Genomic DNA, 16,324 nt, shown 5'->3' on the forward strand with positions numbered 1-16,324 from the left:
CCTTTAGAACCCATAGACGCGACTAAACATTCCAGAGCTCTTTAATTTTCGCGCATTTATTATTTTGGCAGGACAGAGACAGATTTAAGAATACGAGAAAAAAAGGAAGAACGTAAAGCAATGCTAAAAGACAAGGCGAAAGAAAAGGGACCCTACAGGAACAAACTCACACAAAGTGCAAAACAGCTGTATTTGGAGAAGCACCATCAATATATTTGTTCTTTTGCACTAATAACAGTATTATTATTTTATTATTATTACTTATGTTGTCCATGAAACTTATGTTGTCCAAATAGTCTATATATTTCAGTTCTCAATAAATATTGTTAAGCCATATCAAGTTGTTTCAAACATTTATTTCAATGAAATAAAAAAGTAATGAACAAGGCACTCAAACAACACTTTTGCATATGTTCGTTAACGCACAGCAATCAGTGAAAATCGTATACTAAAGGCATCAGCAAACCTAGCAATCCGGCGTCTCCTCGTTAGATCAGACTCTCCCTGCTGTGTCAATTTCTGTAACCCCAAAAACTTAATTCCATTGTTCCTATGTTTTCCATATGTATCGTGTGAGTTACTGGAGAAGTTTTTAACGCAGCAGTTACTTTCAGGCATGGTAAAAAAACAGTGCGGTATTGCGAGAAACACATGTAATCAATACTGTTTTGCCGTGGGAATCCAACCAACATGGCGGAGAGGGGAGGGGCTCTGTAAAATGACGTCAACTCCTCATTCTCAATACTAGCGTTATAGGCTAAACTGTTTTTAGAGATATAACTATTTACATTCGGCAATCATGAAAACAAATCTCAGATAACGGTTGACTTGTTAACAATGTGTAATTAGACCAAAGGTTCATTTTGCGCTGGAGTTGTCCTTTAAGAATAGGCATTCTGTTTGTGCTGCGTGATTTAGAGAAACGTGTGCAGTGCACTTTGCTCACGCGATTAGCATGGCTATCTGTTTTCTTCTAAAGCTCCAGGGTTTATTTCTTACAAGTGTAGAAATAGGACAAAATTATTTTAATTTTCCTAAAATATAGTGTACTGTTGATTAAAAATATACTTTTGAAATATTCATTTTCATTTATATAGTAGCCTACATTTATAGGCTATATGGATTTTACATCATAGGAATAATTATATAGGCTAAATCATTATTACATTATTATAATAATTGTTTGGCATCCTAAAACACCATTGATAATGTAATGTAGACTGAGACTCTCATAACTAAAACGATGTTTGAGCCCTCTTTATTGTCCTGGTACAAATCAATGCTTTATCTTTGTTTAACGAGCAGTTCATGGGTTGAAGCTCTTAATTTTGATCTCTCAAAGAACATGAGACTGATGCATTTAACCTTAAAATGTATTTAAAAAAAACAATTCTTGCGGGGGAGCAGTCAGTAAAACAATTATCTTTTAAAATCGATTGAACACGGAGCAGTTTTTCCTGTGAGTGAGACTGGAAAACCCATAGTGGACGAAATTGGAGTGATAACAGAACGCTTAGAGTGCAGTGAGGAATGTGCTTTGACTCCAGTCCTGGTTTTGCGTCCGCGCCGTTAGGAGCTCAACATGTCTTGCATGCATGCTTTGCGGTAAAAAGTCGATCGCGAGTGGCTCAACTGGTGAGGTCTTCATTCATAGTCTGTCTGAGATATATTAGAAGATGTGTCTGTCATGGATTTGCACTGAACTGATTCTCAAAAATATGGAACAAAGTGCGTTCCGTATCAGTTCAATACGGAACAAGACTTTTATGTGTCAAATATGGAACGATTTCGTATTATACGGAACGGTTGGCAACCCTACAACGCTTTTGCTAAGGCGTAGACATCCAACGCACATGGCACCCTTTAGCGTCAATATAACACACTTCGGTTATGGGTATAGGTCTGGGGTAGGGTTAGGGTTAGACCACTAGGAGGCGCCTTCTGGCCCATATATATCTGTGTCATATTGACGCTAAAGGGTGCCATGTGCGTTGGATGTCTACGCTGTCTACGTCGTATGACGCCTTGGGATGAGAACATATATATATATATATATATATATATATATATATATATAGTTTATTATTATTATAATTATTATTAATTCAAAGTTTAACATTATTTGTAAATTAATATAATAATTATGAATATATTACATGAATTATGCATAATTACAATTCATATAATATGAGTATAATTAGCAGCAAAAGATGAGTGATTTTGTCTAAAATGATTTAACTCTTTAATTTGGAGAAGCTAGAAAGATACAGAGGGAGTTGCTTTATTGCATTAGATACACTTTACTCACCATTGATTGGTCCAGTTTAGGTCTGTGATTTCTAACCCTGAAAGAGAAAAACCTACTGCGGAGCAGGTTAGCCATGTTGTGTAAATTATCATAGTGATGAAACCTGCTAAAAAAACAATTCACCTTTTTGAACCTGAAAAAAACTGTTGAGGTTGCTCAAACTAGTCTCAAACTTACCTGGGGTGCGTTTCCCGAAAGCATCGTTAGCCAACTATGGTCGCAAGTTCCGTCGTTTTCCAATAGAGTTTAATGGAAATTGCGAACAACTTGCGACCATATTTGGCTAACGATGCTTTTGGGAAACGCACCCCTGGGTAGCACCTGACACCAGCTTCATGCAACTGGCCACTAGTTAATTTGACATATATATATATATATATATATATATATATATATATATATATATATATATATATATATATACATCTATCTTTCTATATCTATATCTATATATATATATATATATATATATATATATACAGTATATATATATATATATATACATATATATATATATATATATATATATATATATATATATATATATATATATATATATATATATATATGTAATTTATATTTTATATTAATAATTTTAATTATGGTTATTTTATTATTATTTTAAGGTATTAAATAGTTGGGTTAGACCATTGGGTACTGTGGAATTCTTTCAAAGTCCTGTGGGTGAGACCTGTATGTTTTCTTGCTTACATAGATGGAGTCTCCAGTGCCTGCAGCTATCTTCACAACTTTCAAAAATGACACCATGGAACTAAACATGACAAATACAACACAACCTCTCTGTAAATTTACAACTAATTATGTTTTCATATTTGCATACTCCCTAGTCTTTCTCATCAGTCTGGTGCTGAACTGCATCACGATGCGTGTGTATTTTTGCACGAATCTGCGTGCCCAGTCCAGCATCACGGTTTACATGAAGAACCTGGCTGTAGCTGACTTCTTTATTTGCCTTGGTTTACTTTTGCGCATTGTGTCATCTGCCAATAATTCAGACATAATGTTCAAAATTTACTGCGGCTTTACAGGAGCAACCTTGTATTCAAGCATTCTCTTCATGGACGCCATTGCTGTAAACAGGTAATATGCCTAATGCTAGTTGTCATCACTTAATTTCTCAGAAGTACAAAAATGTGCACTTTTTTCTAGGATGAACATTTGTAATGGTGTCATGTTCCTGCTGCAAAAGTTTCAGTGTGCTTTCAGTGTCAGTGTGTGCGTTGGCTTGATGAAGAGATACTCCACTGCTCATCAACGACGGGCCAGATCTGTGGGGATGTGTGTTGCAGTAGCGCTGTTTGTATCCGCCCCCCTCCCAGTCTAGTGGTCAGAAGGGGAGATAGCCACCCACATAGCAACATTGTGATATCCCAGATCCGGCCCACATCTGGTCTATGTGGAAAGATGATCTGGCCCACATGCAGCGTGGAATGATGTCCCTTGGGTGGCTCACTCCTGTTTGCCAGATGTGGGCCACAAGCAGGCCATAGTAATGCCATATGTTAGCCAAAAACAAAGAAATAAACCAGAACTGAACCTAATCTGAGCCACAAAATCTGTGTATATTAAATAAGGAGTCATCTCAGCCTTCATAAGCCCCTGTTAACAAGTAGAATCACTAAAGAAAACAGAAAACAGACGAGCAGAAACACAAGAACTACAACTGACTTTCAGCCATAGATGTAATCAAGTGAAGATAAAATAAGAAATTAAATCTCTCAAGATCTCAGCAGAGGAGGATTAAACAACTCCACAAACAGCATTACCAGTTTCACTTATAACTAACCAGATTGACTTTAATTTCTGTCAGACGTCTAGTAAAGTTTTTTTACTTATTTATGTTTTTTTTTATTAATAGGGGTTTAAATTTAATGTGTTTCATTTGAAGTCACTATAACAGTGATTAGTGTTTCCATTAGTTGGGCTCTTAACTCCTATTATATCTTTCCTTTTTTTTTTTTTTTTTTTGGCTGCTGTGACAGTGTGTTTGTTAAAGGAGTAGTTCACTTTTAAAAAAACTTTTGCTGATAATTTACTCACCCCCATGTCATCCAAGATGTCCATGTCATTCTTTCTTCAGTCGAAAAGAAATTAAGGTTTTTGATGAAAACATTCCAGACTTCAGTGGGCACCAAACAGTTCAAGGTCCAAAATACACTTTCAGTACAAACTGCAAACTGTTCAAAGGGCTTTAAACGATTCCAGACGATGAATAAGGGTCTTATCAAGCGTAACGATCAACGATCACAAAAAAATAATAATAACGAAGTTCAAGTTTTATAAGCTCAAATGGTCGCCTTGCTCTGTTCTGTGATGCGTTCGTGACTCTCCTGTTCGAACTCGTTTATCAAAATGAACGAATCTTTTTTCGTGTCATTTGGTTCATGAATTGACGAATTGAATCGTTTTTAATTGTCACCATTGTTGAGATTCATATGCTGAATCTTGATGTCTGTGTTAGTTTTGGTAATGAATTATATTTTCTGTAAAATCCTTCGTACTATAGTGATAACATTGCTAGTTCTTACGTTGTAGAATCTATGTTTGAATACAACCAATAATATAATCAGAGATTAGACTCTAAATGATATCAGTAAATAAAGTCATTAAGTGATTATTGTCATCATCAAACCTTGACCATAATCACCCGGTCATACTTTTCCTTGATTTTTGTTCCATGTTTCATAAACACTCAATTACAGCAGCCAAAGAAATAATTGTACTGAAACATCAAGGGTCAAGAGCCCAACTAAAGCAAACGCTGATCTCCATCATGGTGACCTTAAACCTTTTATTTCATGTGTTTCTCTTTCCTTCAGTGATTCTGGTTGTTAAAGGGTCACTTCATCCATTTGCATTAAGCTTTGTATTATTAGAAACCCAGTCATATTTTTGAATGGTCATGGTTTATTCCCTTATTTTCCCCTGATGGGAGAAATACGGATCTAAGTGTTTTACTTCCTGCTTATCATGACGTAAAAATCGTCATTTTGCGTCACGATAAGCAGGAAGTCATATTTCATTAAAATCTGTATAGACTACAAACATTAGCTCAATATTATTCCAGGGTGTGGGACCCACTCACCCTACAGGCCTATTACAGATCAATAGGTGGGACTTCACTTACAGATACTGAATCAATATCCGCCATTTTGTTTGGAAGCTAAGCTATCAAGCGTTGTGGAAATAGTAAGTTATGACAATGACGGAATAAACTAAACATGATATGGAAGAAGAGGATTTTAAAGTTCTGCTGCTCGAATCCGATGTTTGTGGCTATCTTTACGAGTTGCAGTATTGTTTAGAGCAGCTGAGGCTGATGGAGGAACAGGAGGCGGCCGCCTGTCGGTCGAGAAGCCCGGACTGGGTCGAGCTGGGCGGACAGCTGGTGCCCGTGCTCTCACTGCGTGCTACGGCCTACAGACACAGAGTCCGTCTGCTGCAGAGAATTTCAACGATGGCAATTTCTCCTGGAGGAAATCTCTGAATCAGACGAGCACACAGACATTTGTGTTGTGATAGTTTCACCTGACAGAACATCCAGGTATCATGCAGTAACTCATCAAACAGAAATAAATACAAACGAGGAGTAATTCACTAATAATTTGCCAATGTAACGTGAACGGGGTTTGTTGTTGTGGTTACACACAACAGAAACAAAACATAAAATCAGGCCTGTTTCTCTCTCAATCTGCCGTCTTCGCTCCCCATTTTATGCTTTCGCTGCTCCGTGAGAGACGCAAGACCGGCATGCACCTCACAGGTGTCTTTCATTATCACTCACAGATAATGGAGGACATGTTTGCTGTATGTGACCAAAAATGTTTGGGCCTAAAAAATCGCTTAGAGCACCTTTTAAAAAAATTATTTTACATTTCGACTACATATATGATCCACTTTCAATAAAGATTAATGTTGCAATGGGTGAAATGTTCCTTTAACAGCAGGTGTTCACTAATGAGCAATCATCACTTAATTGATGATTAATCAACTTAACTATACAATTATTATTAATTTATCCTTCTGGGATCTAGAAATGTTCTATAACTCATTCAGTTTGAGTTCTGTTTCAGTCATTCAAGCCACAAATTCAATTTCAATTTAATTGAGTAAATATTACTGTTAGGTTTTACAGTGTTTTAAGAAATATTATTGTTTTAGTGAACTCAAATAAAATAAGTTCAGAGTACTCATAACTATTGTTTTTTAATAAACTTAAATTAATTGAAGCGATTGGTTTCCTCAAATGAAATGAGTTAGCTTAAAGGAGAACTTCAGTCAATTTTAACATAGAGCTAATTTTTTTTGTACATTTGCAGTGCTGTCAGTACAAACAAAAACGACAAAAATTGGTGTTGCCTACACAGTGTTATCCTCTTTTTAAAATTCGCACCCTGTTGACTTCAATGGGGCTAGTTCTAAACCTGCTTTTAGCCTCTTAACATCCTTGATTTGTAGTTACAAGTTCACAACCATGTGAGTGGTGTTATTAAGAGTGACCATGGTCAATTGTACTGCAGTAGATGTAAAAGATAGTAATAAAAATGATGTTAAATCAGCCAGCGCACATACCTACATACTTCCTGTTTTTCGGTCGAAGTCCACAGTAGTCGATTGTCGAGTTTATGCAATATTGCTTAGATACCAATGATCGTGCGCACAAACTCAACAATAGACTACTGTGGACTTTAACGGAAAACAGGAAGTAAATACCCCACACAGCAGGAGACTCCTAGGCGGATCCGCGTTCAAGTCGCCAAACCCGCGTGACTGTCACATTCGTTTTGGGGCCGCACAGAGGATCAGCTCCACCTCCGAGCGGCACTGTAAATTCTGCTGTCAAATAGCCAATCCAGTGCGGACCCATGTCGGATCCTCGGACGCGGACGTGCCTTTACTGAAATTTTTATGAGTCCGTTACGGGTCCGTGGCGAATGTTTGTATTGAATCGCGGATGCAGCGCGGAGCCACAGCGGGTCCGCAATCCGCCTTCGTTCCGGATCCGTTTCGCGGGTCCGTTCCGGAATCCACGATACCTCTGCGGCAGATCCACCAGGGAGTCCTTTTGCTGTGTGGGACATTGCTTGTTCAGTTCCAACAGGATATGATCCATGAAAGCATTATGATCAAAGCTCTTAAACACTGGTTGCTCCATGTTTCTTTTATAAGTCTACTGTAATATTTGGATAGACACATCAGACAACTGACAAATTGAATAAATGTTGAGGATTTTCATGCTGTATGTGTACATGATTACAATGCATTTAAATGTAAAGTTCTATTGATAGTGCTCTTTACTCTCTTTTCAGGTACCTGAAGATTGTCCAGCCATTGGAGAGTACTGGACTGCAGACAGTTTGTATCGCTCGCCACATTTCTGCAGCAATTTGGCTCTTCATGTTAGCCTTATCTTCCATCTACTTGATCCTCATTGCTCAGAACTCCTGGGGTCTCGATCAAAAGCTGGATGAGTTAAGCTGCGGATCCCAACACAGTCTCAAGTTAAGTTTGGCCAACAAAATCATCAGATGTGTGGGCTTTTTGATCTTCATTTTTGTCCTGGTGTCCCTGATTCCTTTATACTGGAAGATTCTTCAAAAGCTAAGACAAGTTCAACTCTCTACACAGACCACATTCAATAGCCAAACATTCAGAAATTCAAAGCGCAACATGCTAGTGCTAATAGTCATTTTCTGCGTGTGCTTTGTGCCCTTTCATCTGGTGCATCTGCCTGCCATGTTCATCCAACCCCTGCTGCATGACTGTTCAGCACTCCATGTGTTACACATTCTGAAGGAGTTGTCCACCCTGTTTGCGGGACTAAATGCCTCATTGGATCCACTTATTTACTTCTTGTTTTCCAGGGCATTCAGAGCCCATTTTAATTTTACCAGTTGCCAAGACTGTCCATGAATGAGGGCTAAATAGTTTTTTGTGCATTTGTGATGTTCTTCCCTTTTTTGTTGCTATTTCCAGAACATGAGGATCTTTGTTGAAATATTATGGCTGCTACAGTATAACTAAAACACTGATAATAACGTGTAAATATGGTTTAAAAAACAAAACTACTGGGCTACACACACAACTAAACTTAGCAAAGATTGTATACAGAATCAGGAAAGTGAAGAAAGAGATTAGAAGAAAAGAGAATGGCAAGATTATAACCAGTTAAACACAACCTACGAGAAACATCAGAGAATCAGGGTCACCTTAAAGGGGCACAATAACTTAGAAACGCATCTAAAGGCTGCAAACGGGTACTTGCATTGGTTTTGGTTGCTGAACAAGTCCAGATGCAGGATATTCTTGAGATTCTTGATGATTTTTCCAGGAGTGTGCTGAGGCGTTCGTTTGGGTTCTTGAGGTGGTCCACGTTGAATGCAAAGGGTGAGCAGCCTCGTCTCGTGTGTGTTCCGTCTGAGCGTCACGTAGTTGGCAGATGGGTCCGGAGCGTGCGCTTTCAAACAAAGGTTTAAAGGTCTCGGACGTAAATTACCAAATAAAAAATTCAGGTTAGCTGATGAAGAACTATAAAAGATCCTTTTAATACTCATATGTTGTGGTTATCGACATCATTTACACAGTCATTTCGATCTTCAAAGTACCAGGTTATGAAGACCAAATAAGTCATTTTTATTTTAACTTACTTTTACAGGTCTTTGAGACTATTTACAGTTATTTGTTTATCACAGGATTCGAGATATCTAAATGGTGTAGAAGTTAATCTGTTTTGGATAAACCTAGACGTGCTTAGAGCCACTCACTGGACAAGCCATGAAAAGTGTAAGAAGCAACAGAATGGGCTCTATTTTGCACCCGGCGCAAATGACTTTATTCACTGACGAATTTATCATTCCTATTTTGCACTCGCGCAAAGCGGGCTTTTTTCCTCCACAGACGCACGTCGGTAAACTAGGAAATGAACTTGCGATCCCTGGATGGGTTGGTGCAAACAATCCCTGGTGCTATTTTGCAGTTCCAGAAAACAATTGCGCCACTGACCAGAAAAAAACTGGTCTAAAGTCAGTGGCGCGTTGCGCATACATTCAGATATTTTAAGCACGCATGCTTGGCCATAATACAGAGTGTGAACAACGCGCATACACTGTAGAGGATTCTCTCATCTACACAGATGCATTTTACTTTTTGCAAATGACACATTATTATAAGGAAAATATATAACCATGACTGAAATCGTTGTTGTGTCCATGACGATGGGAAAAATAGGCATAAAGCTTACACATTTACGATTTACCCAAATTATTATATGCATGTTTAACCGAAGCTAATTTGGGTGAGTTTGTCCCATCCCCAATGTCACTTCTCTTTCTTTCACGGCCCTGACGAGAACATCGATCTCCTTGGCTGTGAACCGATGCTGAAGCGCGTCTGGTAAATGCGCCGTTAAAATAGAATTGTGCCATGGAACAAGCGCACCTCGTTCATCATGCTCTTAAAGGGAATGTGATATGACGCTCTTATTGGTTTATTTCCGTTACGGCCAAACCACACCTATAAATAATGAAGCTATTTCAAACCAACCCCTTTTAGATTTGCGCCAGGCGCAAGAGGCATTTATCCAGCTGGGAAAATAGCAACAGTGCCGGGATCCGCTCACAAAGTTACTTGCGCTTTGCGATTTGACACTTGCTTTTCAGATCGTTAAAATAGGGCCCAATATCATAAACATCACCACACCAAACGGTTGTCTTTCAAATTCTCGCTGCACGCAATTGGATAGTGCTACAACCAATCAGAGCAATGAAGAAGGTGACTGCTGAGTCCCATGCGTTTTCCCACCAGCGGAGCAAGTTGATATGTTAAACTTTTACCGTTAAACTTTTTTTTTTTTTTTTTTTTAACTTTTTTTCTTTTTTTTTTTGTTCTGGTTTCAAAGAAAAAGCTTAAGTTTAAATCATCCAGAGTAGCGGTCACAGCCGAATCAAAGAAAGCTGTTCGCCAGCAGCAGCCATTCTTTGTTTTCAAGTAGCAGTGAACCGTCGCAACTCGTCGCAACTCATCGTCATTATGTTAAGCCCGCCCGCCGACTCTATACACGGTGTGACTGGCCTTCATCTTTGTAAACTAAAGTTTAATGCGTTTTATGAATGATTGTTCCAGTGCACATAGACAACCATTGTGTCGGTGGGGGGTGCTAACACAGAAAATACCAAACTAACCCTTTAGCTCTAGTGCTTAGAGCACTCCAGAGGCCCCCTTTTGAGCTCTTACCGACGGTTCGGTTGAGTTAAATATCCTGTCTATGAAGACCGCTCTCCTGTTGGCTTTGGCTTCTTTTAAGAGCGTAGGGGATCTGCAGGCATTTTCGGTCGACGAATCGTGCCTGGAGTTTGGACCAGGCCTTTCACATGTTGTTCTGAGACCCCAGTTCGGATATGTGCCCAAGGTTCCTACCACTCCGTTCGTAAATCAGGCAGTGAACCTGCAAGCGCTGCCCCCGGAGGAGGCAGACCCAGCCTTAGCTTTCACTCTGCGTTGTTACGTGAACAGAACACAAAGCTTCAGGACATCTTCTACGGAGGCCAGCAGAAGGGGAAGGCTGTCTCCAAGCAGAGGTTAGCCCACTGGTTAGTGGATGCTATTGTCCGGGCTTATGAGTCCCAGGACGTGCCTTGCCCACCTAGGTTGACAGCACATTCCACTAGGAGTGTCGCCTCCTCCTGGATACTGGCGCAAGGCGCCTCACTGACAGACATCTGTATAGCTGCGGGCTGGGCGACACCTAACCTGTTCACTAAATTCTATAGTCTCCGTGTTTAACCTGTTTCCTCCCGTGTACTCGCTACGGCTATCTTTATGCTCCGTTGGTTCCCCAACAAACGGGTAACCTTGTGAGTTCCTCCATCACCCCTTCGGCACCAGGCGAGGCGCCCGGCCCCAGTTCTATTACCTCTTGTAGGAGTTGTTATTAGACCGGGTGGTTTTAACAGGGGTCACTACAGCGACTCATTTCTTCCATGTTCCAACTGCCCTCCGGGTTAGCACCGTGTCTTCCCCTTGACAGACCGTTCTGTCATCCCTGCTGACTACGCTCCCACCCCTTGGACTGCCAGGGATTGCCATATGTTTCACTACCCAGGGACTGAGGGACTACTCAGGGACTGCCATATGTTTCACTACCCCACGGGTAAGTGCATATGTGTATTCCAGTGCCTCCCTCCGGGTGGGCAGGGGCTCCGCAGCGATCCCTCCTACAGGTTGGGCATGCTTCCCTAGTGTTATCCAAATCCACTGAGCGGGTCTTGTGGAACAGCAGTGTGATTCTTCCTAGCTAGCTCCTGCAATAAAGATAATAAAGGGGCCAGCACCATGGCTTGTTATTAGAGATCCCAATTCGTTGGAAACTCCTCCAAAACGTAAGAGTTTCCGAACGAAAGGGAACGTCTCGGTTACGTATGTTAACCCCCATTCCCTGAGGAGGGAACGGAGATGTCTTGTCCCGTCGCCATGCTTGCTGTACCTTCGCGGCGGACTGGACACCTTTCGGCTCCTCAGCGTAAAGCATGAGCGCTCTGCGCTCGCTTCCGCTTTATACCGGCAGACCTATAATTAAAACACACATAGTATATAGGCATATAACGGCTAACTAGATGTTTGTTTTGATACAATAAATTGTAAACGGATACTTTGACTGCCTGTTGCTGTGGTTACTCACAGCCACAACTGATTTAGTCAGTGCATTTATTTATTAATTTCGAAAGGTATACAGTCAAAAATTGTTCAAAGTTAAAAGCTCCAACCCATATTCAGTGTGCAAATTGAACAACTCTTTTAGTTACAGCGTCTGTCTACAGTACATAATTACTACATAATAATAGTTAATCCCATGGCAGTAATAGCCATTGGAAAACTGGCACTCAATCTGACCAGTGCCCTCTGAAGACAAATGGCATTGCTTGCAGATTAACATTTGACCACCCCCCCCCCCCCCACTCCCTTCCTCTGAGCATCTTATCTACATTTTCTCTCGCTCTCTCAGTCAGTAACACTGAAAACTCTCACAAGAATATAGATGGTTTTAATATGAATGTGATAATCTTTAAGGATTGTTTAGAATCATTTTGAAGGTCTCAGGGTGACTGGTAATAATGTCTCATACCCAAAGAAGTAAATCAAAAGGTAATAAAGTTCTTAAGAGTATAGAAATATCTTGCACACAGAAGGGTGTGTCTTTGAGTTAACACCTTCTGGCTGAATGCAAATTACAACTAAGCAAATGGTTACTGGTAAATTTCCACTGGAACTTACATATGAAATGAGGATTGACTATGTGAAGAAATGCAACAAGAGTTCAGCCCATGATGCTGTGTCTTCAAGGCTCAGCATTCATGTAGTTAATATGTTGGGTAAAGTTCTTTGTTCTAGAAACATTTGATGGTTTGCATTGATTATCTTTAATTTGATTATGGAATTGTAATGATACATTTACCTGACATAATAAATTGTTGTATTTAATTATTCTAACAGACTTTGACTTTATTTTCATTAGAGTTAAAAGGAATTGTCAAATTGTTAAACCTTTTTCATTTTATGGAGTTAGATGAAACAAGTTAATATTTAAGATTAAAAGTGTTGCATTTAATTAAAAATCACTTTGCCATGGGAAAGATGGAACACGTCTGAAACCTTCGCCTCAAATCGAATGCCGTCTTTGGATCGTTTTTGTGGCCCTTTACATTAAAACCAATGCACTGAAAAATAAAGGAAACTTTCATAATTAGTTAAATATTATTTTAGTACTATATGTATTACTATACATAATTAGTTTCTATACTTGAAATTGAGTTGTATAGGATGATCATATTTAATAAATGTTTTTGTTTCGCTTGTCGTTCTAATGCTGTGATTAATGGGAAGTAGGCCAAGAGCGACCAACACATTTGTCGCCCTATAGGCAACCACCTAGTTCGCCTAAAGCAATTGCTTTATTGCTGCAAGTAACTATATCAGCGACTATGATTGAACTCTGCTCACTGTAAGATCAATCCCTTGAGGTGGAGCTATTAAGGGTGTAGTCAGAACCTAAGGGCGGGTGGAGATTGCCGGAGTGATGACGAATCATAATAAGTCCAAACTAACGTGATTGTGACGTGAAGTGTATTTCTCATCAAGACTTCTCATCATTTTTACATCTATTCCAAAGCAATAAACATGAGAACGCAGTAACATTTAATTTATATATGAAATATATGTTCCTTATTTCACCTAACTGATTGATTGCTCAATAAAAATCCTCACAGATCACGTTTACAAGTCATGTCAAGATTGAACGTGACGAGACGAAGTGCAGGTATCAAGTGGGTGAGTTACCTACTTTTTAATCAGTCTTTCCAGTAACACGATTATTTATTCATTCAGACTGATTTGCAAATGCGGAATGCACCAAAAAACGAGAGGTGGGATTAACTGTGTGAGCAGCGCAATAGACCAATCAGATGGTCCGTTCAAGACATGTCAGAAAGACCAACAGAAGGTCCTTCTAAAGCAGGGGTCTTCAACGTTTTTCAGGGCAAGGACCGCTTAGGTGATAGAGAAGTGGAGCAGGGACCCCTGATACAAAACATGTTTAACAGAGCTACATATTAAGCATATAGCCTTCGATATTTATATAAACTAACTATATTATGAGAAAGAGTAAGTTATATTATGTTTAGACAGTAGATCAGAAATGCACATCTATTGTTGTTGGACATACATCACTATCTGTATACTTTTCATTGTTAAAATGAGATGTTTTGCACCATAATTAACTACATGTTGCGATAAAATTCACAATGTTAACACTTTAGATAACACAGTCTCATCCCAAAAAGTCATATAACTGACGTCTTGGGGCGTATTTTGACCAAACGTCAATATCCGCCTTTTTAGGGCCCCCTTAAACGTCGGTAGATGGCGATCCCGGGCCGTCATACAACTGACGCTTTACCTTTAACGTCAGTTAGGTGACGGGTTAGGTGACGGGGTAGGTTTAGGTATGGGGTAGAGTTAGGATCCCATAACCTCATCTACCGACGTTTAAGGGGGCCCTAAAAAGGCGAATATTGACGTATGGTCAAAAGACGTCCCAACACGTCAGTTATATGACTGTGTTGCTTTAGAATACTGTATCTTACTTACTGCATAACTAATAAGGAATTATTGACGAACTAATAGGTAATTCTTCATTAACTACTTCTTCACTACTGTTAACTACTAAGGAAGATGAGTTAACTAATCAGTATGTAATATAATTTTATGATTGTGTTAAGTATCAGTTTTAATCAATAGCTAATGAACCTCCTGAAGAACTACTATTAATTATCTAGTAATTAAGGTTCAAGAAAAATAACTATGAAGTAACTACTAATTAACAGTCATACACAGTAGTCAGTTTGTCATTCTTCAGCACTAATAAGAAAGATAAGTGCAGACATTTACCTACAGGCTATGATCTGCAAATAAGCAAAAACATGTCATGTATATTACACCTTATTATTATACATTTTAAACTTCTTTTGCACCATTCAAGTTCTGGCAATATTGCGGTAGCCACATACACTGAGCCTGGGTTCTCCCAAGGTTTTTTTTCTCCATTCTGTCACCTGATGGAGTTTTGGTTCCTTGCCACTGTTGCCTTTTTCACCTCTCTTCGCCTTTGTCGCCATTGGCTTTTGACTTGCTTAGTTGGAGACATTTAACATTTAATTTTAATTTAACAATACTATTACAACATTGTTTTCCTGTTATCTATGTGAAGCTGCTTTAAAACAATTTGTATTGTAAAAAGCGCTATATAAATAAAGGTGACTTGACTTGACTTGACAGTGATTTGGTGACACAAGAGCGCGGGCATTTGCATCCTCCTCTGGAGAGTTCTTAGCGCCGCCGTGCATTTCGGTTTGCATTTAGGTGCATTTCTTTAGCGAAATATAGATTTGTTTTATTTAATCCATAAAATCATTACTGTGCTGTAAATCATTTTGTTTTATGCAAGGCAACATACAAGGACACAATGTCAGTTACCCAATAGCTAGCTAAATCTATTTACATCAGATGTTAAAATCTGTTCTCAGAGCTGTGCACTGTTATGGGCAGGTTATGGAGTCAAGTAGTTTTTTTTATTCTAAAATGTTTGTTAAATGAGTTTAAATGTAAACAGTATTATACATGTTAAAACGAAATACATTTTTTTTTACAGTAAGTTTGATTTGAGTCAGAAGTATGTGGTAATTCTTTATTAATTACTAATGGGTTCCCTATATTGTCACTTTAGAATACTGTTTCAGGTTCTAAGTAATTCCTGAAGGACTATCTAATAATTATTTATTAATTACTAATAAGTTCCTTATATTTTTACTTTAGAAGACTGTTTCAGGTTATAAGTAATTCCTGAATAACTATTTAAAAGTTATTTATTAATTACTAATAAGTTCCTTATATTTTCACTTTAGAAGACAGTTTCTGATTATAAGTAGCCTAATTCCTGGATAATTCTTTGATAATTCTTTATTAATTACTAATAGGTTCCTTATATTTTCACTTTAGAATACTGTTCCAGCTTCTAAGTAATTCCTGCAGAATTATGTGATACTTATTTATTAATTACTTATAAGTTCCCAATATTTTCAGTTTCCCTCAGTCGTTGCCTCAAATACATGAATTTACTCAGTGGCATTCTATGCTGAGGAAAACAGACACACACAGTACTGTATATAAAATATACAAATAATCTGAGGTTAGTTTTGCATGACTGTTCAGTAGTTACTTCTTGGTTATTTTTCTTGAACCTTAATTAGTAGATAATCAGTAGTAGTTCTTCAGGAGGTATGACAGAATTCATTAGTTATTGATTAACAAACTGATACTTAACACAATCATAAAAATATATTACACACTGATTAGTTAACACATCTTCCTTAGTAGTTAACAGTAGTGAAGAAGTAGTTAATGAAGAATTACCTATTAGTTCGTCAATAATTCCTTATTAATTCT

The 16,324-nt window shown here is 38.5% G+C and overlaps 1 protein-coding gene across 1 annotated transcript; it reads left to right on the forward strand.

Moving 5' to 3' along the window:
- The first annotated feature begins 3,023 nt into the window (after positions 1 to 3,023).
- Positions 3,024 to 9,252, forward strand: LOC120470625 (G protein-coupled receptor 87). Its single transcript, XM_039660214.2, has 2 exons — positions 3,024 to 3,409; positions 7,639 to 9,252. The coding sequence occupies exons 1-2, from the start codon at positions 3,024 to 3,026 to the stop codon at positions 8,240 to 8,242; spliced, it is 990 nt and encodes a 329-aa protein (XP_039516148.2). The 3' UTR covers positions 8,243 to 9,252.
- Positions 9,253 to 16,324: the final 7,072 nt, after the last annotated feature.

This window comes from Pimephales promelas, chromosome 16 (genome assembly GCF_988280905.1).
Source record: "Pimephales promelas chromosome 16, fPimPro1.hap1.1, whole genome shotgun sequence".
NCBI lineage: Eukaryota > Metazoa > Chordata > Actinopteri > Cypriniformes > Leuciscidae > Pimephales > Pimephales promelas.

Coding starts and splice junctions, on each gene's coding strand:
- LOC120470625 (XM_039660214.2), top strand. CDS start 3,024: ATGGAGTCTCCAGTGCCTGCAGCTATCTTCACAACTTTCAAAAATGAC. Junction 3,410..7,638: donor GACGCCATTGCTGTAAACAG/GTAATATGCCTA, acceptor CTCTCTTTTCAG/GTACCTGAAGATTGTCCAGC.